Source organism: Necator americanus, chromosome I (genome assembly GCF_031761385.1).
Source record: "Necator americanus strain Aroian chromosome I, whole genome shotgun sequence".
NCBI lineage: Eukaryota > Metazoa > Nematoda > Chromadorea > Rhabditida > Ancylostomatidae > Necator > Necator americanus.
Genome location: NC_087371.1, coordinates 6,290,461 through 6,318,385, shown reverse-complemented (window position 1 = coordinate 6,318,385; position 27,925 = coordinate 6,290,461). Strand labels below are relative to the sequence as shown.

General features: G+C 36.4%; 1 protein-coding gene across 1 annotated transcript; it reads left to right on the top strand.

Annotated features, from left to right (window-relative positions):
• Nucleotides 1-20,796: 20,796 nt before the first annotated feature.
• Nucleotides 20,797-26,856, top strand: RB195_004706 (uncharacterized protein; the record flags this gene model as incomplete). Its single annotated transcript, XM_064182668.1, has 2 exons — nucleotides 20,797-20,854; nucleotides 26,687-26,856. 2 exons carry the CDS (start codon nucleotides 20,797-20,799, stop codon nucleotides 26,854-26,856), a joined length of 228 nt encoding a protein of 75 aa, XP_064033935.1.
• Between the last annotated feature and the right edge of the window lie 1,069 nt (nucleotides 26,857-27,925).

Genomic DNA, 27,925 nt, shown 5'->3' with positions numbered 1-27,925 from the left:
ATTTCAGTGATCCGGTGATCCTCAATGGATTTCAAGTGTTTTTTTTTTGACGGCATCCCATAGAAAAATTAAATATTTTGTTTCTATTATTTCTATATTCTGTACAATGTGAAATTATGAGAACTGCTTAAGAAAACTGTAATAAAGCGACTAGGTCACGAAAACCAACGCTCATAATACGAAGGATACGGTAATAAGCAGATACGCAAGGGAAAAGAAACCATCCGCAAAGGGAAATGGAGCAAAATCCATCTTTTATCGTTTCATCTCTATCTATCTGTGCTTTTTTCATCTGAATATTTCGAAAATTTTGCTTCTGTTCTGAAAACTCTGAGAAAAACGCTTGAATATTTTCGAAATCGCGTGACGGATGCTAGAAAGAGAAGAGAAAGAAAAATAGATAAAAATACTGGAAAAGAGAGGGAAAAATCTAAAAAATGGAAAAAAGCTGCGTAAACAGTATTGATCCATTCATTGATCGGACCTTTTCGCATTTAATTAATAGTTTTCGTAATTAAATACCTATAATACAATATAAAAAATGCAATAAATACAATCATATGATAATTAAATACAGTATTATAATAAATATTACAATTTCATGATATACCTATTGCAAAAAAAACTATATAAATAATGTAGTAGGTAGTGCCTCAGGGCGGTTCTCATAATTCCCACGGTTCTCGTATAACAGAGGAACGCATGTGAAACGCTCAGCAGTGCATATTACATGTTACTTCGGGAAAAATTCGTTGTTTGTTTCAGAAAAAAAAATTGAAAAAAAAGAAATTTCAGAAAAAATTTTCCATCACAAAATGAAAAAAATTAAAATATAAAAATTAAACTCTAAAATAGAAACATTGACATCGATTAAACATTTGAAATTGAACATTGACATTTTAAACCTTTAAAATATCAGCTTCAGAATTTTAAACTGTAAATTTCAAAAGAAATACAAACTAAAATTTCAACAAATTTCAAAATTAATAGCAAGAGGAAGGTATGGATACGGTATTGATCGCATGTCCTTTTTTTTTCTTGCATGAGATATGTCTTTGTGTCCCAACAAGCTGCATATACCAGGAATAAATGAGAGAAAAATCTAGCAGAAAAATCTTTTTTTTTTTGGTAATGCGAGAGATGCGTCGTTTTCGATCGATATCATGAGATTCATGCCGGCACATGTTGAACAAATTGTGCAAATGCACCATTTCTCATCATTTTTTGATGCTGCTCATAAATTAATGACAGTATAGAATATTTGTCAAAATGATTAAGGAAAAATTAGATCAAAAATTGGGGTTCGCAATAAAATCAATCTCCGAACAACATTCGGAGCAGCCATTTGGTCACGCGGATGCAAACGCAAAAAAAAACGGCGCCAAGCATGAAACGAACGGATGTCCAGAGGGGTGATTACATATTTTCCCCGGGACGACGACGACGACGGCGGACGGTTCAAACCACTCACACCCCGATGGTGGCCCGATCGATGACCGGAAGAACTCAGGACAGCAGAGCCCAGCCCAAACGCCTGCTGCTGCGGCTGCAGAGCTCTGCCGCTGTGAGCTGCGACTCCGCTCAATCCACTTCGCGGAATCGGAAACATCTGAGGATCATCTCCGGATGCAAAAAAGAGCCAGCGGAGGACATGGGGAGCAGCACTTGACGCCGACGGCGCCGGACCACCGGATGTAGTTTTATCGTTGTTCGGTCGCTGCGAGGACAACGAGAGCTCGATGAGGCGTTTAAACACTTGTAAATAAGAGGAAACTGTTTCTATCATGCTTTTTTATATTTTTTAAAATTTTTATTTAAATTTTTAATTTTCAAAAATTTTTACTATATTGTTTGCATTATTATATTATGTTATGTTTTATTATGTTATGTATTATTATGTTGTATTGTGTTTATTATATTTTTACTATATTATTTGAATTTTTTAAAATTAGGTTGTATTATTCAAGTATTTGAAAGTTCAAATAATTTTAGAATTGAATGAAAGAATGAAAGTTCACGGCTCTGTAGAATCCACCACCCAATTCGATCTTTGCAAACACAAAAAAATTAACCGTAGGTGTCCTGAGCCAGGAATATAATATAAACTTTGATGCGATATTGGAAAAACAAATAAATATATAATATAAAAATAAATAAATGGGGTTCTGGGGGGATTCCTCCAATATTCTGAGTCGAACAAGGTGGGTTTCCTTTTTCCCGGTGCACTATTGGTGCATGTGTATAAATAATTAAACAAATATATATAAACATGCAAGTAAACACTAATAATATAGAATTTACAATTAAAACCAGTGATAATAACAACCTGAAGAGCAAAAAAGACGAAACGTACCCAGCCATGGCGAAGAAAATGACATCTATGAGAAAAATATCGCGCCATGGCCATTTATTACCATCATGTAACTCATTTCGATGGAATTTTAAGATATGAAAAGGAGGAGCCGGTAGGTAAGGAATGGTGACACAACAGGAAAAGATCGCTGGACCGTTCTGATATTTCCCCAAATATTACGACATCAAAAATTTTTTTTAAAATCACCAAAAAATTCTTTTCAAGGATTTTTCGCGTAGATGTCACGGTTACATATTTGCGATTTCTTAGCATGATCGGTGGTGATTGGAAACGGAAAAAAAAAGTTAAGGAAAATCCTTCAAACTAGTGTTTTCAAATCCAGAGAGTTCTACATAGATGAGCGAGGTATGTACTCTGTTCTTCATACTAGGTTTATCCACAGAAATTTGCACTGTATTCCATTAAAAATCGAACAATAAGTAGGAATTCGAAGTTTTCGGACATTTTCGTCGAAGAAAATGAGAAGAATTTGTTTTGACAACGAAAACGGCCAAAAAGAAGAGGCTTATGGGTAATTTACTTAAGAACGGCGCTGAAGGAGATTTCCTTGGATTGAAATTGAGGATTAAGGAAGAAATTCTCCAGGCTTAGGATCTGTTTTAGGATCGAAATAAAAGTCACTAGATTTCATCAAAAACGAGAATGTAAGTCACTTCAGAGAGAAAAATTTGGTGTTTTAGAAAGCAAAAATCTTCTATTTTTAAAAATGAGGAGGGAAAAAAGAAGTTTTTGACAAAAAGCCAAATTTGAACGCCATTCAACGACGACATGATGCAATACAGATTAATCTCATCAAGAATTGAAAGACAAACGCTTACATTCTAGACAATTCTGTTTTTTGTTTCTTTACGTTTTTTTTCCTAAGCAAAATGGATCAAAACACGAAATTCACATATAACGAACAGAAAAATGCCAAAATTCCACGATTGTAGGCTCAGAAAACCCTTTTTGCTCGTTGAAATCCAGTAAACATGAGGTGTTTTCGGGAATTAATGGTGTGAGCGTAATCCGCGTGATCAAAAAGCAATAACTAGTCCCATATTTTCGACAGAACATAATAAGATTGTACGAAAAATACAATAAAATTTGATCTTTTTGATCTCTGATTCCAAAAAAAATATGGAATATGTGAAAGAGCAAAACATGCGCTAGATTCCACGTTTAGATTAATGGTTCTCGCTAGAATAAATGCTCTCCTTAACTCCGAATTTAGGATTATTTATTTATTTATTTATTTATTTATTTATTCACATACACGAATGGTGTACCATATGGAAAATAAAAGAACACATTTTTGCCCAAGTCAGAACACTTGAGAAAAAGTCGGCTAACTGTGAAGGAATTATTAGAAGGAATTTGGCATTTATTTAGAATTCTTAGTAGAAGGAAATTTATTTAGAATTATTATTAGAATAATTTCTGGAAAGAATTCGCTATTCATGGAACAATTAGGATGCAAAATTAAAACTAGAATAATACAGTTTCTAAGAAAAGAAAAAAGAAGAAGAGAAGAAAAAGAAAAAAGAAAAGAAAAAATAAATTTTGATTACTACCCGTATTTAAGACGAGTAACGCATCTAGACGATCTCAGACGCAACCCGGATAGAGGGTGAGAGGTAAGGAAGCGGACGGGGAGGTACATCTCGTCCGAACCGCCGCCCCGCATTCGCAGCATACTTTACACTGTTAACGAGCAACGGAGGGCTCGTGAGGGACGGCGAATCGCGTCACGAGAACGAAGGGAGGGTAGCGAGGTTAAGGATGAGGCTCTGCTCGAGTGATAACGTTTCAGAGTTCGGAAAGAGAACAATATTTTCATTTCCAACTCATTTTTTTCCAATTTACTTATTTTTTCTTATTTTTTCCAATTTATTTATTTTTTTCAGAATTTTATTTCCCGTTTAGATTTTTGGAATCGCACACATGGAACTGATCCTTGCTCATTGAATTCTTTTTTTCTGTCATTTTACTACAAAAATGTATTAGGTGAGAAATAAGAAAAAGAAGAAAAGAAAAACAAAAAAAGGAAAGACAAAAATAAAATTAGATTACTACCCGTATTTAAGATGAGTAAAGCATCTAGAAAATTCCTAGATTTTTCCGTAATTCTATTATTTAAGTGTATTTTATTCTATTTTTTTTCGTTTCTTACTTCCCACATCTTTTCGGTCTAGCAATGAGCGTAATAAGTAAATAAATAAACAAATATCAATTATAATTACGTATAACTCTTAGCTAAATAATAAGGGAACGTAGAGAGGGTAGCGAGGTTAAGGATAAGGCTCTACACGAGTGATAACGTTTCAGAGTTCGGAAAGAGAGGAATATTTTGGAATTTTATTTATAATTTTTATTTATAACTTCCAAATAACATCTAAAAAAAGCAGATTTTCGATGATCAAATCCGTTTTAGCATATTATACTGTAACTTCTTACTCGATTATCGATTAATTTGAACTATAGTGTTCAATTCGGTAGCCAGGGAAATAGAAGTATATAGTATACATCGATACTGACAATGTCTCCAGAAATCCAAGAAATCCGCGCAAATATGACATCTACATCGGATCAAATTGTTCAGTTCACTTCAGGCACAGTTCAAAAACTGATGATACACACTTGGATGAATGTATAGATCCACATATTTCATAGTGAAAAAACGATAACGGAGAGCAAGCGTTGTTAGAAGTACTGAAAATATCGTAATGATTCATTTGTTGTTGTCTGTTGTCGGTAACGGTAGCATACAAATGTGACAAATGTCATATGTATGAATTATATATGAGTCAGAAAAATGAGAACGCGAGAGGAGGAACGAGAAAAAAAGAACGAGGGACGTTAGAAGAAATTTCACACGCAAACACACCGACGACGACGACGACGACGACGAACGATTCGTCGTTATTGGGAGGGCACGAGTGTGCGCAACTGTGGGGATGCACCCACCAACGCGCTGGTGCCGGTACGGGGCGAATGGCCTTGAAAGCGAAAACACACGCAACACACACCGCACACACGTACGTTATTCTACGTTTATGTGTACGTGTGTATGTACGCATGTGTCGTGAACATAAACGATTTCTCTCCGAAAGTCCGAAAATCATGGCGCTAATTAGATTTATGTCTTCTGTAGGTGCAAGTGTGGCGCAGTCGGTTAGAAGTCCCCTGCAGCCAAACGGTCGATGGTTCGAATCCGCCCCAGTGTCAACCAAGCCTTTCATCCCTACGGAGTCGATGAATTGGTACCACACTTGTCTGGGATGATAAAAACATTCTATAGGCTAACACGCGCACCAAAAATCCCAACGATTACGAATTGCAGTAAAACACGTTGCCGTGTCCCGTGTGGATTGATGCGCCAGTGTCTTTGTCTTTTTTATTGGTATCCCTACAAGGTTATTTTTTTTTCTAGATGGGACCTTTATTAGCTTGTTTCGGTTTTTCGCCGTCCTCAGAAGGCTAAATAAAGGTTGGCTGGAACAATTTTAGGTTTATTCAGTCAACAGTCCACACTATCCTGGAACATTGGTTCGAAAATAGTTCAAAAATTGTTTAAAAAAATAAATGGAAGCCATATACATTGAAATTAGCCTTACATAGTCGGATACAAAAAAAACTTGCTTCGCCAAAACCAAGAACAAAAAAGTGGTATTTTCAAAGTTCAAATATGTTCATTCCCAAGAATTCTGTTGTTTCTGTTTGCAACGGATTTTGATAGAGAAGTAAGTAGCGGTATTGTCGACGGGCGAAAACGAATGGATATTGACATTCGTGGATCATCAGTGAGGATAGGATAAGACAAATCAGAATGATTTGATCTACACACTCAATATCTGGGAGTTATAGGGCACTGAGTTGCATGGACTGTGGCATGGACTCATTCCTTATCTACAAGCGTTCGTTCCCATTTTATATATAATATATAATATATACTGCACATTTTCATATATTCTATACATATTTTCTGAATAAATCTATTTCTTCTTATTTTCTATTTATTCTTCTTATTTATTTCTTCTTTATTCCTTCCTATTTATTGAAAGGGTTCTTTTATAAACCTAAAACGCATCCGATATCATTAAAGAGCATTTTTCTTCTCTTAATTCTTTTTTTCTTTCTTTTGAACTGCTCTGCTTAGGTTTTCATGTAATTGTCCAGAACAAAGTTATAAATTTTCATTGCTTCCTTGATGACAGAGGCTTAAATTGTACTGTAATGATCACAAAATTATCGTAAGAGTCTTTTGAATCCCAACAAATCGTTTTCCTTACTTTATGAACAAAAATCTCCTTGAGGTCATTCGAATGAATGCTTCAACGTATCAGATCGCGCTCCGAATAAGACACTCCGTACGTGAATGACGCATTTTCCCCGGGGACAACCAGTTAATACTGCAGTACCAACTGAACATCGTTTTATGATAGAACTAACCAGGAAAATCGGACCTTAAGTCTCTGCGGCCACCTCTTCGCTCGGGGTTCTCATTTTTTTTAAATCTAATTCTTAATTAAATTTGAGTTTTCTTCCCAGGGAAACCCCTAAACACTGGGATTTCTGAACCCAGGGATCTGAATCTGTTCAATTTCCCAGTGTAAAGTACGTCAAATGCGAAAATCTTATCTATTTCTCATCAAGAAACAAATAACCTAAGCTCATCTCTAAAAAAAGTTGTGGAACGATGGAAATATTACTCTTTTTGGCAATTATATGTCAGATACTGTGTTAAGGATTCAAAAAAATTCATTTAGAACCTTGTGCTCGGTCGGTCGCTTGCTTTTTTAAATTTCGGAACTCTTTTTTTCCCGAGTTCTACACTTAAATCCCCGGAAAAACGTGGGAAAGACAAAAAATGCCACGGAAAATACGTTTTCGAATTATCCGCATTATCCGAAAAAAAATTCTCAGTAAAAAACCTCTATAATCTCCTAATCCTCTTTAATCCATTTATTCTCTGTAAAAATAAACATTAATATGTGCACATCATTATTATGATATGTATGGTATTACGGTATTTGGGACGTATGCAAATTATTTTATTGTCTCGGGTAACGATAGAAGATCCCAATGATTTTTTGTGATATTTTTTTTTAAATTTTTTTATAAAATAAAATAATAAATAACAATGATAATATAATAATAAAAATAAAATAAAAAGAACTGGGTCCTTTTACAATTGTTTTCTCTATAAATAAGGAAGAAACGAAGAAGTGTTCAGCATCTATCGATCGCTTCGGGATACGTCAAAGCGTTCGGCTTCTGCTCAGAACAGAGGTATGTAGAGGTAAATGAACGCGTATACGATGACGCAGTGAGACTTGCGCACGGGTCAACCGATGTATCATCCGAGTCAGGGAGTTTTTACAGTTTCTGCAGTTACAGTACCTCCAACAGAAGTTTCTTACCGATTTGGAGCGGCCTCGAAGGGAGACTGAACGAAGACTTGGATGGCGTGAGGCGATTTCGAGCGACCGCCGTACAGCGGTAGCGAAACCTCTAACCATTGCGCCAACCCTGCTCTGGAAAAAAACACCCCGCCTCAATAGGTCCACGGTAACTGCTATACGTATTACGAATACGATAACACACGAATTCCAACCATTTACGATTATGAATTTCGGTTTGTCGAGGCGTCGGATGAATTTTTCAGTACGGTATCGCTTCCCGACGTTTTCCAGAACTCTTTTCCAGAATTTTCCAGAAACCCCATGCGGCATTCTCTGTCGAAATATGCACCTCGAACAATTTAAGATGTTCCCGCATCGCTTCAGCTATGTTGGTAGCCTAGCTGACACAAATCGTGCCCGTTAAGATCGCCGTATAGCGTACGTAGGAGGTCACCACTTTGCGACGTTGTAAACGCATCGAAGAAAAGTTGCTGGACATATTGTGTGGATGCGTAGATTCATCGCTATTACAACGAAACGAATGCATATGCATATGTAGAAAGAATGCGCCACGGGGAAATTTCCCTAATGTTATTCACCTGATTCATTCTTTTTCAGGATTCATGTAGATGCGATACATTTGAGTCATTCTTTATCAGATCAGAGAAACAGGAGAGGTTTTAATTCCATGGTTCTGGGTACAAAATTCGAAGCATTCGAATGGTATTTTCAAAATTTAATTTTGTTCCCGAAAAAAATTAAAAAATTTTCTCAAGGATTCCAAGCGTTTGCGATGGATTAAACTGCGCTTGACACGGATTTTAAGACAGAAGTTAATGGTGGTGTTGTACATGAATGTATATGGAATGAATGAATGAATGAATGAATGAATGAATGAATGAATGAATGAATGAATGAATGAATGAATAAATGAATAAATAGATAAACGAATGAATGAATGAGGAATGCAAAGGTGACACAATCAAAAAACTGATGTAATCCATGCATAGATTACAACGGGCACCTAATTTCCAAGTGGAGGGGGTTTTGTTTGCGGAAATAAATATAAAATAAACACATGGAAAAATATGAAACATAGAAATATAAAAGAATTAGAACAGTTGAATACAGTAGAAAACTCACAGAAATTTACGAGTTCCGAGAGAAACTTTTCGGGAAATTCTGGATTATCAAATGCGTGGATACGTATTCAATTTTGGAACTCAACGGAAATTCGCACTTCTCCGATTTCAATTCTTATTCGTTCGAACGGAACGGACTTCAATTCAACGCTATACAGAGCTGATTTCGATGACGACCAGTTTCAGACGATTGCTTCAACGAACCAAAGTGGCACTTCAACAACATTCTGGTCGGAGAGATTGGAGTGAGATCGAAAAACTGACACAAACTTGTAGTTGACGTCTACATGAATTATATACGAAATGCGCAATCGTGGTAAAGTTAAACCGGATTTAGCAACGTTCCTTTTTTTGTGGTGGTGGTGGTGGTGGTGGTGGGCCGAAAGACCCGATACAAACCATACACGATTACGACGACGACCGACCACGGCCATAACGGAACTGAACGAGGTGGGAGAATAACGGGCTTGTTTACGATGAGATCTCACGGTGAGTGTAAATGACAGAAGGAGGGAGATGGAAGGGAAAAAAGGATTCGAAAAAGAGGATGAGGTACCGAAAGGACATTGTTCAATCCGTTTAGGATTCCCCTAATACGTTCGAGTTCAATTCGAAATCATTCGAGGAATATAAACATCCACGCAGCCTATACAACTATCTGATAGAACTCGATCAATTTATCGATCAGGCAGATGAAAAGATTGGTTGATCAACGGGGAATTTCTAATTATTCACAGTGCCGCAGCGGTGGAACCACTTACCACTGTGCTACACCCATCCTGAAGACGGAAAAGAAGAAAAAAGGAAAAGTAAAATAGAGAGAAGTGGAGAATGAAGTGTACAGGTATTGGATGAAGTGATCGGAACATTTCTTCCGATCGACCGCTCACCATCAAGTGACATTGTAACACACAACGGAACGGTGGGAGGAGTAATGGAATGATCCGGAACACCGCTTGTGACTCATGGAGATTATGAAATGTCGGGAAATGAATGAAATTTTCGTGGATAATTCATTGCGGCGAAAATTCTTCCAAATCATTGAAATGATAACTATGCAAGAAATGCGGGAAAAAAACCGTCTCTGGACTCCAGAATAGCCCCCAGATGATGATTTTTCCGGGAAAATTGAGGTGAGAAGTTTTTAGAAGCGAAAAAAGGTGATGAAACTCTCGTTTAGGCCCATAAATGTAATTATTTGGAAAAATTTCTATTGAATAATTTAATTATAACAATTATAATATATACATAAGTGTAAGCGATGAAACTCCTGTTTAGGCCCATAAATGTTATTATTTGAAGAATTTATATTATATTAAATAATAAAAAATATTTTAACTGTAATATTTTTATATAGAATAATTTTCTTCTGGTAAAAGAAATTGCATCGAAAAATAGAAATTTAATAGAAATCATGGAAATCGAAAGAATTCGCGTAAACAGCAGCAGAATGGAATTATTGAAGCTTCTCGAAGCTTCGGCTAAAGCTGAACCAGCTGCAGATATACAGTGTAATGTTTACATATGGATGATACAACGTGAAAACAGATGAAATCTCTTCCATAGAATCTCATCCGAAGCGAAATCGAATCCTCCTCTGTCACGGAGGTCGGTCACTAACAATACGACGGATTAATACACGGCACCATCGCCGTCGCCACCACCATCACCGCCACCATCACCGCCGTCGCCACCGCCACCATCACTACAGCAACAATAGATGTCACACACAGCTCGAAACATCGCAAGTGATCCCGATAAACAGTGGATAACGTCGAGAGAGAGCGCGGAACGCGAACGTTCGTTCGATCACGCGGTCATCTGTGAAATTCATCGGCGACCGCATCGAATATATATTAATTCGACGAAATTCGGTTCCGTGCGCGAAACAGCTCCGGATTTCCATTCGTAAATAATCTGGATCTACCGTTTATAACGATGATATGTGACTATATTGTTTTTTGCATGACTAATTGTTTCTTGGATTCTTTTCCTTGAATGTCCTTGATTTTTTACCTGGAATTCGCTGAGTCATACAATTGCTGAAGTTCTATCACGTAGCTACGGTCCAAATAATGAAACAAATAGGAATTTTTCAAAAAAAAAAAACTGAAAAGCATAGAGATCCAAGAGGATTCAGTAAGAGTATGAATCTATAGATTTCAAGTGGACATTGGGACCGATAGTGAGTATTATCCTTACCGGGAATCCAGAAAGTGGTAGACATCAGGCAACCATCCGCAGAAACTGATTACTGTCGGCAACGGTACACAACCAACTAAATGACAGGAATCCAGACAGATCCACTTAAGAAGAGCTTCACGTCCAGTACGGTAGTGTCGGTGTGTTGTTTTTGAAGTATCCAGATAACTTACCCTGACGCCAACTAGTACCAATAAAAATCTTGATGGAATAAAAAAGAGTAAATTTATAAATGTACAAATGTGTGCATAAAATATGATGATATGGAAATATGAATATGTATGTATAAAAAATAAATAAAAAATAAATATGTAAAATAAAAAATAAAATTAGATGAACTTAAATTAGAGAATTAACGATACATGTAACATTTTCTTCTGATTTCCTAAGGTCATATGAAAATATGAATGTGTATGTATAAAAAATAAACAAAAAATAAAAGAATAAAGTTAGATGAACTTAAATTAGAGTAGGAACGATACGTGCAAGATTTTTGTTTTGTTTCCTAAAGTCGTATGGAAATATGAATCTAATGTATGTATAAAAAATATAAAAAATAAAAGAATAAAATTAGATGAACTTAAATTAGAGTAGGAACGATACGTGCAAAATTTTCTCCGTCCGATTTCTTAAAGTCACATGAGTTAACTGTACTTAAACTACACTTCAAATACCGTACAGATCCGGGTACCGTACACAGTGAAATCGGTTGTACATACGATGCATGTCCCAATCCCAGTTTTAGCGCATGAACACGTGCTTTTGAAACGCAATTGCAACCAATGCAATTACCGTAATCTTCTCAAGCGACACAGCCACAGTTTAACACAGTCAGAAATTCCAAACCATAACATAAGTCCACTTTTTCGAATCGTACCTTACAACGTAGCCACGCAAGTAGAAATGCTGGTGGCCGTGCTTGAGAAACACTCGCAAGTGGCGCTGTCTTTTTCCCCCACCCAGCCTCACTGCAAGAATGTCACCGTTTCTCAAAATTGAAACAACGTCACGTTGGGAATTATGAAGGGATATGACGAGAAAATTGTCACAAATTAGTGGAAAAGAGGGAGAGAGAGGATCAGGAAAGACACAGACAAATGGATAAAATAATCTGAAATCATCTTCTTACATTTATGTTTTTTTGTTATGCCAACGACTTTTAGGTGAAACTTTTTTTTTACAATAAAATTCCAAATGTCGAGGTTTCAAGAGGAGAGGACTTGGAGATCATCTTTTCACCTTTTCTTCCTCCTATTTCTATTTTTCTGTCGGCCAAAAAAAAAGACGCTGTAAAGTTTCATGTGAATGGAAGAAATTTGCCGGCAAAATCATAATTATTGCAGTCCAGGCAGTGTGTTTACAGTATCATTTAATTGCTAATTACCATAATTAGGTACCCTAGGCCTGAATCGTACAAGGAATTGATCGATGCCAGTTGTAGCCGTTTTCCGACCTTCTACTTTCTATTTACTGTATTTGTTTTGTATTTTCCTTTGCCACATCTTCTTGACACGCTATTGAGCGTAATATTTCAATAAATAAATAAATAAATAAATAATTGGAGCTTTTCGTTAATTTCGTTCAGAATCCTTAATTAGTCACGAGTGATTTTTTTCCCAAAATAAAAGGTAGAAAAATACAGATAGCAACATATAAAAGTAAACATACGTGGAATAGAATGAAAAATAAAAATAAATATAAGGTAGGAATAAATAACAATAATAACAAATAGTAAAGAATAATACTAAACAATAACTAAATAAATAACACAAAATCGTAAATAAATAAAAACAGCACATAAACAGTACTATCTATTGAGAGGAGGACACTTGAAATTGCTCGTTACAGTAAACTCAATACATATATGAGTTCCAAAGGTGCTGGATGTGATTTTTCAGCTGCCGGCGGCACGTCGTCCACGGCAATATCCACTCAGAAGAATTGCTTGCAAATGTCGTAAACGATTCTGTCATTGTGTCGTAAAACTAGCGTTTTAACACACATGTTTATTAGCAGCGCTAAGCAGGATTTTTCCCAAGCAAACAAGAAATGGGACCCGGCTGCAATATAGTAAAATTATTAGACAGGGAAAAATTATTTAGTAGAGGAAAATTTTGAAACAACAACAACAACAACATGAAAATATTTGATACGTTATCTAAATTTGTGTTGAGGACTAGGTAAACATCGGAAGAAATCCGAAAAATCTTCTGTTGGTTATGTCCATTGGACCAAAAATAAAAGCGATTTTTTCCTTATTTTTTCAATGAAATAAAGAAGAAAGTGAACGGAATTGAATAATTAGAAAGGTAGAATCCTGGTTGGAAAAGTTAAGCTCTTACCCTATTTTCTTAGGGTAATTTTCGTTAGGTTTTGTTTATGTTTACACGTTTACAGTATAACGCTAATATCCGCGATACTACGTAGTAATTGTTATTGACTTTTGAAAGCAGCTCAGTTCATGTGTAAATTTTTTTTCAGCAGAACAGCAGTACATATAGTATTTAATACACACATATTTTTATTTATTATTATTTATTTAATACATACAATTTTTTACATATTTTTTTAAAATTTATTTCTCGGATAGAACCTGAAACCGGTTGTCATTTTCAAGTAAAAGTACAGGTAATTTTCAGGTTTTCAGGTAAACGTTTTTTTGTAAAATTCAAAATTTTCAAAGTTTTGCTCTACCGCAACAGGTTCGTTGTCTGTTTGCTGGTACCGGAAGTACCTTAAAAGGTCCATTGACAGGTGCGAAAAATCCAAGACAGTTTATAGAATCTCACCATAGCGATGTTCCACAGATAAGTCCAGCATTTTTCTGGGACTTTCTGGAGAGTGGCGTAGATTTTGGATTATTGGACGTTTCTCGAAACTATTAAGTGTGTAAAAAAAAAGAGTTCACATCTGATTCACATGTGTTCCTGAAACATGAATGCATGTTTTACTTTTTTTCTTTTACCAACTTCTTGTTGAACAGATCGCAGATTTAAATTTTTACACCCTAACAAGGGAAATTAAATCCTTGAAAAGTGATCTAGAATGCCGAAGCTCCTCACTCCAGGTCAAGGATTCCTTTAGACCTCAAAGATTATTGGAAGATATGAAAATGTTCGGGGGAAATTTTCACTTTCGATTTTGAAGATGACAAAATATTGAAATACATAATAGATAAATAATATACGAATTTTGAAATAAATAAATAAAAAATATGATACATTAATCAAAATAAAAACAAAGCAATAGTCTGATAATAAATCTTATAATATAAACTCCCTCAAAATAATATTAATCTCATCTCTTATAATAATAATATATACAGTAAATATTAAAATACTCGAGGAGATCCATCCTGGAACTTGTTGTTTACACAAATATCAGCACGGAAATAAATAGACTTCAATCAAAAATAGGTCAAAAATAGGTTATTAACTAAGACACTCATAGCAAATACGGTAATCGAAAAATTTCCGTCGAAAATGTAAGACAAAACATAGGTGAAGGACAGCGATAGACATTGCGCAAACAGTTCATCACTGGAAAACAGCGCAAATCGTACTGTCCGGAAGAAAAACGCCCGATTAAAGATGGATGAAATGGTTGGAATTTTACTTGTAAAAAGAGAGAACTGTGTAAGTAAGACGATATCAACGAGCAATTCATCATTTTCCAAGTGGCAGAGAGAGAGAGAATCGAATCGAATAATACAGTATACAGTACAGCATTGAATTTTGCTAACTGCTAAATATGACGGCCATTGTGGACATTAATGAATGAATGAGGGAGGGAGGGAAGCTGGGAAACAACAACTGATCAAATAGGCGCTGGATTTCATTCTATTTCTATGAATCCAATTCACACGTACGATTTTTTTTTCTCAGCTATTGCACAATTCTGCAGCATGAACAAAAAAAAAAAAGAAAAAACCGACCGAGAGTGACGGTGCAGAGGCGGTAAGCCACCGTCACTCTCTTCTACCTTGTCATAAATTGGAAATTTCTGGACAATTTATAAATATCATGTTTATACTTATTATTATCATTACTTATATATTATATTTACATATGTTTGGATTTCCCTCCTTGAAATCTACCCAAAAATAGGGATATTGTTAAAAAAAGGAGCAAAATTTCGTCGAATATTTGCCGAAGGGCAGCGTTAATAGGACTCAAACCTAGCTTCAGATTATGGTCAAAAAAGTGCTCATAGACTCATACTTTCATATTTTATCAGAACAAAGAAAATTAAAAATTGTTGAAGGTAAGCATATTAAAATGCTTATTTTTTTAACTCATTTTTTCGATTTTGATTATCGCGTGAAACTGTTGTGTTTTTTTTTTTCAGAAAAATAATGAATCTAAGAGCAAGTACAGTTTTTTGATCTTTCCAGAAAAAGCGCAAAATTTTGCGGACATTGTATCCATTACGTGTCCTTGGATTTGCGTTTGAAATCATTGATATCAATCAGTTCTCATCAAAAGGATTAGAACTACGGCTGAACGGAGGCGTTTCAAATCGAATTTGATTGTTGGACAAAAAAGAGGTGCAGTGATACAATTAAATCTAAAATGACAGCCCAATGACATCCTATTTAAGTTAGATGAATGAAAAAAAAAATTAAGAATAAGAGGGAGTCGGCCCGAGTCTGTGAAGAGAGACTGGAAATCCCTGTATCACTCGCTGAGGAGGTCTTCTCGGATCTTTCGGTTTCAGCTGCTTATCAGCTTAGCTTATAGGGAGAAGCTATCATCTGATTGTAGAGCAAGCAGTGATTAGACGAAAATATTGAACGGCGCACACGCACCTGTTTTTTTACTTATTTTTTGAATAACTGCGATGCGTGCTCGTTTAATACAATGCAGAAAACAAAAGATATTCATTCGCTTCACTCGCAAAAACTGTGCGAATTGCAGCGGATGCGTCGCGGTCACCCGTGTCAACATAAGTGCCGCTCACTTTTGGTGAGGTGAAGTGAACGGCATCTTGTACGCTACGGTGGGCAGAGTTTGATGCCACCACAAGCTAAGATGCTCGAAATTATCTATGATTTTTTTTTGCGGCTTAGAAAAGCAAATCCAGCAAAGTCAATCCACAAAGTTCAAGGAAGCCTTTGGATTGGCTGCTCGCATCGCAAAAATGACGTTGTTTCTTACTTTTTTTCCATTTATTATATTTCCTCTCTTAGGTTCGCCAGAGCAAGATGACTCCCATTACGAGCAGCAGACTGACATGTGTGCGTAGAAGATATGAAACTATGAACTAGGATCCTGGAACCTAGGACCAATGCGGGTTTTGATCTACGGGGCGGGCCGTAAGGTCCCTATATAAAACCCTTGTGACTCGTGGTTGTGGTACGTGCTGGTCTGTTGCGTTACCAGGACTAGCTAATGAGGTAAGCACTAGCCAATGTGTTGCTGTTTGAGTTTGCCTACCGTTTGGATGCTTTCTGTGGGGTGATGAGGCGCTTGAGAGGATAAATCACTAATGGCTTTGATTTTTCCAGGCTCTGACGAAGACGATAACGCCGAAACGTTAGCCGTTGTTTGATAAAGACGATCAATACCGATCTTGGCTACAGCTCAAGAAAATCAACTAAAATTACGTTTCGACATGCTGAGATTCACAGACAGTCGAACATGAGCGATCCTGGAACCACTTTAATCTGAAGGATCTATTTTTATAGCACAGCGCTCAGGAGCCGAGATGAAACGACGGACAAGTATTGATTGCCGTTAGGTATGCTAGTCATCGTCATATGAACAAAAGGGCACTATAAATCCACATTGACAAGATCGAATGCATTTCGGTGGGGCAGCACAGCTGCGCCCTCTCTCCCTCTCGATTACCGAAAGGCTGCAGCCGAGAGAGAGAGAGAGGGAAAAAAGTGGATGCAGATCGTCAAAGCGTTCGGATACGAAATTCCACAGCTACAGCTGGCCCCCATCGGAACGTTTGGTTTCGTGTGTCTGTGTGTGTGCGTTTTTGGATGAAAAGGTCAGGTGGGAATGGAGTGAGAGAGAGTGCGTGTTTGGGAACGAGAAGACAGTGCCAGGAGGCGCCGTGGTTTTTGTGGTTAGCATCCTGAGAAGCGCCGACGATAAACGGATAACGGTTAAGTGGAGTGTTTTAAACGGAACGACCACGGGGTTAGAATAAAGTACTAAAGTGTCCGAGGAGAAGTCTTAGAGGATGATCGTCGAGGGTGATTAATCACTTTGTTGACGCTTTGTTGATTATACACTCGAAACAATGTAACTTCTAGAACATTCTCTCTTTTTCATGCAACGTGCACGTCGGACCGTGCTGGTCACGTGCAGCACTTTCTTCCGGGGCTTTTGTGTAAAGCTTAGAAGCTTTTCCAGTCTTTTCCACAGTGCATACATATGAAAATTGAGGGGCGAGGGCGATTCTACGTAAGTCAGCACGAAATTTCTAGAATCAAATCCAAGACGAACAATGCGGCGAGTGCATTGGACTAGTTCTTTATGAATTTATTCACCCGATCACCACAGTACAGCAGAAAAAAAAACACTGGAATTACATTGAATTTACTGTTTCAAATGCAAAAAAATATGGGTTAGGTATAGCTCAATCGGTAAGAGGTTGGGGGATCGACGGTTCGCGACTAAAGCAATAAGGAGGTATACTCAATCGGTAAGAGGTTCGGTTGCGACTGCACTGACGGTCGATGGTTCGAAACCGCCCCAGGGCCAATGAAGTCTGTCATCCCTCTGGGTCATCACATAAAATGGTGCCAGAATTCACCAGGAGGTTACATACGCATTTATCGACCTCAAACGATTCTGGGTCGAAAAAAAAACGTGCAGGCGCATCCCAAGAGGGCTAATTAACGCCGGTTATCCTTCAAATCTTCTTTCTTTGAAGAGTCTGAGTCTCTGAATGTGAAAGATACAGTAAAAAAAAAGAAAAATGGGGAAAAAAACGAAAAAAAATCAGACAAAGAAAAGGTTAGTGAGGATCAGCCAAAACAGTAAAATAGAAAGAAAAAGAAACATGTAGATGCGCGTATTTACTCCAGGAATCCAAAATGTCATAAAATAAAAAAGATAATTGTAGATGTAACTAACGTAGTCGAATTAACTTCTTGTTTAAAGGCATCACCCAACGAATTTGAGGTGGTACGGATTTCAGGTAGAGTATTCGTATACAGGATCGTAAATTATGGAGAGAAGGGTGATTCCGTCCATTTCTTCCTAATTGCTGTAAAAAACGGCCCGGAAGATACGGTTTCGAGCGTTCCGGCGCGCTATTTTCTGCAAGGAGTTCGATTGGAGCGCGCCAGCCTTGTGCACTCACCGCATCTTCCGGACGGTTTTTTACGGCAATTAGGAAGAAATGGGCGGAATCATCACCCTCCCCATAATCTACGATCCCGTATACGAATACTCCACCTGAAGTCCGTACCAGACTCAGATTCGTGGGGTGATGCCTTTAAACTTCTGGTTCGGCAGGATCATTACACTTTGTTTATTACTAGTTATGTTTTTTAATCTTAATTAGCACTACGCTGAACATTCCTGAAACGCGTACTTCTTACGGTGTAGCAATTAAATAAATGACGTTAGTGGCCACGTAAGTCCCCTAGACATCTGTATATGGGAAAAGAAAAAAGATCTTTCATCAGATTTTCGGATGTTAAGTATCCATTTTACTGCCCTAACACACCACAACGTAAGATTTACTTAACAGCAAAAACGTGCGCGAATAGAATCGGCGCCGAATCGGGCGGCGTTCCGTAGCGGATTGCACACGAAATACACATTTTAATTCAGAGCACAGTGCAGAAGGAGAAGTGGGACGTGAACGTGGAGCGGATGGGGAATATCGTAAATGTGAGCAGACGCGTTGCGGTTCCCCGGGTGAACATACGGTGCGTGTGCGATGAACATTATGATGGTTGAAAACATTTTCAGGAATTTTTTGCCGAAAGAAAAAAACCATTCCAACATGGAAAGAATTGGAAACTTGGTGAAATCAGCTTGTCACCGTTACATGAGCGACTTGAAACGTGCTCGCAGGTTTTTTTTGTTTTTTTTTTGCGATTCGTGCACTGTTTTCTGGAATATTCGTTTTCTTAAATTGAAATTCTAGACGCAGTTATACTACCATTCTTTCCCAGACGTGAGAAAATCGCAGGAAAATTTCTTTTCTGGGAAACAATTCCCTTTGGAGAAGTTTTCTTTCTCTTGACCTACCCTATTATTATTATTATTATTATTATTATTATTATTATTATTATTATTATTATTATTATTATTATTATTATTATTATTATTATTATTATTATTATTATTATTATCTAATAACCAGTTTTATAATTAATCTTATTATCTTATTTTGATCAACAATGAAGAAGAGAGCGCAAAGAAACATCGATTTCGCAACAAATCATTCATCTTAAAACAAAAAAAGACATGAGAGAGAAATAAAGGCGAGGAAGTCAAGAAGCGTTGACGAATTTTTGTGGAAACTCTGGTTCCGCCATGTTTCAATGAACATTATGACAGTTGAAAACATTTTCCGGAATTTTTCGTGGGGAAAAAAAACCATTCCAGCATGAAAAGAATTGGAAAATTGGCGAAACCAGCTTGTCACCGTTGCATGCGCGATTTGAAAAGTGCTCGCCAGTTTTTTTTTCTTCGTTTTTTTTTGGCGATTCATACACTGTGCAGGAATGGGAATAGAACAGGCGAACGCGTGAAACGTCAGAAAAAGAAAAGAAGTGAGACGAAAGAGAAAGGGAAAATGATGGACAACTGGCACTGATTTTGAGTGAGTGAGTGTTTCGTTGAAGTGAGTGAGCGTTTTGTCCTCTCATAGAGGATTACTTGTTTTTGGACTGCTTAGCAAATACGACAAGTTATTATTGGACTCCTTACAGCTATCTTCGCTGGTTCTACAATCCAAATAAAATAAAAATAAAATAAAAATAAACAAAATAAAAATGAAATAAAATAAAATAAATAAATAATAATAAAAATAAAATAAAATCGATAAAATCCATAAAAGATACATTTCTACATTTCTATCCACCAAAGAACTATCGGAACTGGAAGACATCGTGACTGAAAAAAGTGCACGACAAACCTGTCAAGTCTTTTAAAAGGCAAAGAAAAAAAGAATAAAATAAAAAAAAGAAGAAAAAGAGAAATTAGAAGTGTTGCCAACGTTCGATTGTCCCTGAATCTTGGCGTTTTGAATTCGAGGATTAGAAGTGCTAATCATGGCTGTCAAAATGTCAGGCCGATAAGTTTGCAATGTCGGTTCAACGGCGGAAAAAAAATTAAAAAATTAAAAAATTAAAAAATGTCCGTCGATAAATTTGCAATCTCAGTCCAAAGACAAAACAAAAAATCAAATTTAAAAAAAACATTGATGCCGTATATCGGTCCAAAGCAAAAACTACTGTTTATTAATATTAAAATATTAATTTATGTAATTATTTATTTATTAATATTTAATTATTTATTTGTTAAAACCCCGCTGTTTATTGGAAACAGCCAATAAAAATGGATGTTATAGTAGTAAAAATGAATAAAATGCAAATAATAAAACGCTTATCCTAAAAACTTGAGCCGGACATAAATTTTTCACCGCATCACCATGGCACACTAAATAAAACTAAAATAAAATTAAATTTACCGTTTTAAGTGCTAGAAAAGGATCAGGAATGGTTCAATCGGTAAGAAGTTCGGCTGCGACTGTATCGTCGACGGTTCGAAGCCACAGTAAGTTAGTCAAGCCCTTAATCCTTCCGCGTTCGACGAATTGGTTACAGATTTGTCCGGGAGGATAAAAACACTGACTTTTGACGCGTAGGCGACACCGCGCCGCTCATTCTGTAGCCCAGACGTGTTCGTAAACCTCAGAGGATTCTGAGTTGAAGTCAAACGCGTTGGTGTGTCCCGAGCGGATTGATTGACGCCGGCAGGCACTTTATCTTTTATTCTGTATATCACTCCAAAATCTCGCTAAACTCATAAAACTTTAAATTCCAAGCTATGAACTTATCAAATTCTGGGATTTTCCTCGTTCTTCCGGGAAATTTCTCCTGTTACATACGGAAATTCAACCTTCTCCGAAAAAAAGTGCAAGTGTATAGCGCGAAATATGAGCTAAACGTTCCTCCGAAATCCGAAGTAAAATTCGGATTCATTTCCTTGTCTTTTCAATTTTCAATGAAAAAATTGCTTTTCGGAAAAAATAGCTCGTCCAAATCAGTTATTTCGAAGATTTCGTTTAAGAGAAATTTCACGCTGAAAATATTGAATGAGTTCTCGTTGTTTTTTTCAAAATTTTTAATTGTTTTTTTTCTAACTTTTTCAACTGTTATACTTCGCCCATTGTCTTCGAAAATACACGAACATAACCCATATTTATTATTTATACTACTATACGGTCATTTTTGGTCCACTTTGTAAAAATCTCCTAAAAAGTCATGGTTAATATTAAATGATTAGTGCTAAAGTTTAGATTCTCTCAAAGTCCTTAAGAAATAAGTCTCATAAGTTTTACTCCATGAGAAGATTTATTTTTATCGATTGATTGGCCACTTTATCGTATTGGATTGATGTATTGGATTGTAATGATGGGTCTTGTATTGATTATAGATTGATTGGCGAGTTAGTTCTACCGCTAGAACTACTTCTACAGCACAGTCAATTATCAAAATCAGTCGGGGCTTAGTATGCTGCACTTCAATATCAAGGGGTAAGTCATAGATCAATAAAATCTATAAATCAAAAGTATTCTATCCTGGTTGTAGAGCAATTAAATGAAATCCACGGTTTTCGCAACCCAAAGAGCGAAAAAGTAATTGCAACTTTCTAAATAGGTGGAGGAACGGTAATCGATTAAGTGGGACCTTTTTGTGTGAAGCACGGATGACTCAGAGGAATGAAATGCAGCCTCCGCAGCCGAGAGCGGTATTCAACAAAAGGTGGTTCTCATAGAAAAGAATTCCTGTTGAAACATTCATAATTCTCGATAATATAAGCATAAAGTTATGGAAAACAAAGAATTTTCAATAAGACAGAATCGTTTTGTGGTCACGAACATATTGGTGCTGGTATTTTTTTACTTACTCAAACAACTACAATGCGCTAAGACGAAGAACGATGGGGCGGATGAAAAAAGTATGAGCGAATTTCGGCGTACGCGTCGCGGTCACGGGTGTAAACATATGTGGCGCCGACTATGTCTTGAAATACAAGCTAGTTCTATAACCCTTAACGTTTATGGTACGGAATCAAATCAATTTAAAAGATGTTAAGTCAGCTTTGTGAATGGCAATCAAAAACAAATAAATAAATAGAAGAAATAAGCATAAAGATGAAGATAAATAGAATATAGAGGGAATCACAATAACTTAGGAGGTGTAGCATGCTTTATCCTCAATTTTCTTAATCGGACATATCCTGTTACGGTTATCGGTGATAGATGTAAGAATGTTCGATAAAAACAAAGGACGTTTCGTACTTACGGTTACCGAACGGAACACCGCAACGCTCGAATGCTCGCGCCGCTCGGCTCAGACAGTGAACGAACGAACGAATGAACGAACGAAAGAACGAATGAACGAAGAAACGAATGAAGACATATCGACTGTTGTTTTCGCCTATATTTTATTGCGCACGCACAAAAATTTTCTCACCGCCCTCATCTCACATGGCGTTTCGTCTCTGGGGCGAAACCGAAGTGCAACCCAAGCAGACACAAGAATTTACCGCTTTTAATCTATTCCAGAATAAATTCCACGGCCCTCTCCCAGCTACATCTCGCAGGACGTCGTTGCGGCGAGAAAACGAAACGAAAACGAGGGAAACAAGAATTTACCGCCTCTCTTGCGAGCGCTATTCACGCTTTCGCAAATTTTCAAAAGTAATTTATGATAATAACAATAATAAAAATAATAAACAGGTACACAAAAAAATCAGGGAAATCACTCACAATTTTCATTTTCAGAATTTTTTTCAGAAAGAATTCAAATAAAAATAACAGTAAAGTGTAAACATATCAAATTTGCAAAAACAACAGAACTTTTTTTTTTGTTTCTGAAGATTTATAGAGCCTAAAATTTCAAACGGCATGAGTGAGATCATAAGAACATTCTGGAAGTTTGTGGAATCTCACTGAAAATACTTTCGATGAACAGCGTTGCTGTTTTCAGGGAAGCTCCACGAAGAGGAGACGAGTACACGACATATTCTCCCCCCCCCCCCCCCCCCCCAGAAAAAAAAACTCAATCCTCAAGATTCGAATTTCGGTTGGAGTGGCGGGTGATCGAGTGAGAGAAGGAGGTGAGTGAGTGAGTGAGTGACGGGGTTTGCCTCAGCTACGTTTTGCACTATTTTTGACCTTTCGTAGTCCTATAGAGAGCACGATCCACCGTTCAAATCTACATGTTTACTGTCCAGCGCTGCGTGCAGGCGCCGCTGGAAGAGGTGAATATAAAAGAATTGATTTGAATGTAATTGATTCTATATTTTTTATTTATATATTTGTATTTATTTGTATATCCGCTTGAAGAGAAAAATATAAAAGCAGTGAATGCAATGCTGAGTCGACCGAATCTGAAGTTTTTCGCTCCGAACCTATTAAACGCCTATATGTATGTGTTGATTTACATCGAAACGAAGCTACTGTACCGTATACCGTACCCCTCTAACTATCGTATCCAGGAATCGCAAATCATTAGATAGTGAGTTCAGCTGAGCTGAACCTACATTTGAGGTAGCTTCTGGAGCGTAATCTGTAAATATAAATAAAATATAAAATAAATAAATACGAAAAAAATTAAATGAATATCAAATAATAGGAATATAAAATAAATATGAAAAGAAAAATATAAAATGAATAATAAATAAATAAAATAACCATGGAATATTAAATAAATATGAAAATAAAAATATAAAATGAGTATCAAATAATACTGCTCACTCTCATTCTACTCCTTTCTTCTTGCTCGAATTTCTATTGTTTATTTGTATTCATTTCTTGCCTCACTTACTCTTCGCATGCCTTGAGCGTAATAAATAAATAAATAAATAATTCAATGCAAATAAATGAATGCAATTACTATATAATAATGTAAAATAAATAAAAGGAAAAATTATAATAATGCAAATAAACATAAAACATAAATAAATATCCATATGAAATCCGGACGAAGTGCTCGTCGTTGAACGTGGAATAATAAATTACAATAGGACGACGTCAGGAGTGCAACACACATAGAAACTGGCTAGGAGAAATGATTGGAGGATTCATCCATGAAAAAAACGATCGTATGTTTAACGTCGATTGGCTTGACGTTGATAGATTAACAGTACGATTCAGATGATTGATGCCCGGATAACTGGTTCTACGTTTGCAGTCATCAAAAGAAGAAAATCATGCAATCAACGGTGGATGGAAATGTATTCTGGGCAAAAAAAAACCCTCAGCCTCGACTACTAGTACGCAAACCACACCGCCGTCATCGCCGCCGCGGTTTATCCGGGAAATCTTAGGAAAAATCAATAGCCGAGCCGAGGATGAAGTTGTGCGCTTCGGTCACCGCCGCCGTCCGCCGTTGTCGTCGTCCTCGCAAAACAAAACAGGTGTTTAATCGAATTCAGAACGGAACGGTAGCGCTATTGATAAGTACCGGTGAAAATTTACATACTATACATATGTGTAGGAAAGAAAATCGTATAGATGAATTGGTGGGACGTGGACCACGAAGCGATGAGCGCAACTACGTGACCGATTATCCAAGGGGATTTTTCCTGGAGTGCTTAGAAATCCACTCAAATTTATGACGCCCCAGAAAAATAACGTGATAAATTTTCTGCTCGTTTATGGCCGAAGGAATTTCGAAGCTCGAACATCTGACAAATAGTCATGTGACGATTTAAGAATGGACATTTTCTCCATCCATAAATTTGTTCGACTAAGAAAATTACAGCCAACTGAATTATTACTGTGGAGAAAATGGTGTGAAGGTGAAAAAACCGTCCGTGTTGGAGAATCTCAAAAAAAAAGCAGAACACTAAGAAATTCATTAGATGGTAATTTTTAAGTTCCTTTAGGTTCTTGAGTTAAGTAAAGTAAGTTTAAGTTTTAAGTTTACATATGCAGAAAAAGTAGTAAGGAGAGTTTTTTTTTTTCGCTTTTAAGAATTTTAAAGCTATATAAAATGTGGTATTACCCAAAAATTAATTTTAAATGAGAAATTTTTAAATGAAATAATTTTAATGATAGTTCTAGTAATTATTCGTTTTTAAAGATAATTTTTAATTTTTTAAAAGCTATGGCTAGAGTTTGTGAAGGTATGCAGTAAAAATAGTAAAGAAAGTTTTTTTCCTCGTAGAAAAGACTAGTAAGAGCACGAATTAGGAATGTTATGGTAATGAAAATGAATGTAAAATACATGTACAAGATTTATACTACTTTATGTTTTCTTATTAGTACTGTTTCTTTTTAATGTTTTCTAGGTTTTTATTAGGTTAATTATCTGCAAAAAAACTAGAAGTTTTCTTAGAAACAAGTTCGAAAAACCTCGATATCCCCTCACCGCCGCAGCTTTTTCAAAATCGAATTATATGGAGTTATTTACCGGTTTTTTTTTCGGCATCACAACATTCAAACAATAGCAAAAAATGCAAAAAAAACTGTTTTTTTTTTTAAGTTTTGCAAACTAAAAAAAAACTATAAACTAAAAGTACAGAAAAAAGCATATATACAGTTCGGTACAAAATCTTACATCCACCCCTGATTTTCCTAACGGCAGCCTAGAAAGGGATTATCAAGCCCGGACAATACCACCACTATATTCCTTAGCTGCGAAAATCTCTATGCAAGTACTTCTGATCAGCGCAGGACCCCACGAACTTTTATTGAGAAGTATACAGTATATCTCAAAGCAGCAGAGTTCAGAATTGAGATAAATATCATGAATCACGTGAGAACTAAAAAAAAACAACAGCGTTGCTGTAATATTAAGCTCCATTGATCGCCAATCGCCCACAGAACAACCATGTTTTAAGGGTTATTTTGGACCACGTGGTCCGCAGATGAGTCACCGTTGCCTTATCTATTGCCGTTTCGCTGTACTTTTTATGTCTTCTTGTGATTTCGGTTGATTTGGTAGAGTGGACGTAGCACAGCCGGTAAGTGATTCGGCTGCAACTGCACGATCGATAGTTCAAAGCTGCCGCAGACCAACTAAACCACTCATCACTCTAGGGGTCGAAAAATTGGTATTAGACTAGTCTGGATTCATTTAATAGATTAATCAAATTTAAATAATATAATACTATAAAGGAAACGATTCAATGGAATTGTATTATTTTTTTACAACTAAAAAAATTAAGACTAAACAATTAGAAATCATTTTTACTACAAGAAAACAAAATGTTCTTACGTCCCTTGAATACAGAAAATATGTTCAATTGAGAGCACGTGATGCGTTTGCTGCAGCACACGCTCATTAGCGTCTCCGCGCTTACCGCGCGCACACGCGTCGCGGTCAGCTGGTTGAACACATTTGAAATCGACTGTGAATGCGGGAACCGAAGGGGTTGCCGTACCTATCTATTCGTCAAAAAAATCCCTTACTTTATTATTATTATTATTATTATTATTATTATTATTATTATTATTATTATTATTATTATTATCATTATTATTATTATTATTATTATTATTATTATTATTATTATTATTATTATTATTATTATTAATGTAAATGTTGTCTCAAAGGTAGAGTACTAATATTTTCCCTTCAAATTTCACACGTTGCGCCGTATGAAATCGTATGAACATGAAAGAATCAATAAAAGAATAGATTACGGTTTTGAGTGCAGTTTTGCAGTTGTAGCATCAACTGAGCGGATATTTCTTAAGATTTATGTCACTATAGCGATTCTGAAGTGTTCCACATTAAAGAATAAAGATAAACATAAAGTGTCTGGCGTTAATCATTCCGCTTGGGATGCGCCCCCACGTTCACTTCAATTCAGAATCGTTTGAGGTTTACGAACGTGCAACTGGCCTACACAATGACTTACGGAGGTTAGCCGATGTGTCAAATCAGTGCTTGTATCCTCCCAGACAAGTCTGGTACCAATTTATCGACCCGGGAGGGATGAAAGGCTTGGTGAGCACTAGGACGGCTTCGAACCTTCGAGCGATCGCGCAGGAAGTGCAACTTCTAACCGCTACACTACACCCACCCCGTTCCTTATTGGGAGAATAAAATAAAAGGAAGAAAATGATAAAAATAAAAGTTACTACTGCTATGCTAAAGTAAATATTATCTTTATTATTATTATTACTATTATTATTATTACACTACTAACATTTTTCTTCTGCTTATAACAACTATTTATAATTTAAAAAACATTTTATAATAAATAATGATAATAACATGATAACAATTTATAAAAAAAGATTTAAGAAATGAAATATGAGAAAAATGTGTGATAAGCTTCCGTTGACACCTTCGGGCCGCTGATATCGACGCTCGATGTTTTTAGGAGACTAGGGATTAGTCATCGTTGTTCGGCGATGCAACCGATGGTGTTTTTTTCGGAATGACCAATGAGTAATCCGAAAGGAGTGAGAATCTCCGTCATTACAGCACAACTCGCAAATCGTGAATTGAATCGGCTAGGATTTTTTCTTTTCGTTTCCAGGGAAATTCTTCTGTTGAAACAGGGGCACTGACAGTGAGACTCCTCTAAGGTTTTGTTCAAAATTCTACAGAAGTGTAGGAGATGACAAGGAATAAAATAGAAAGGGAAAAAAATAGAATA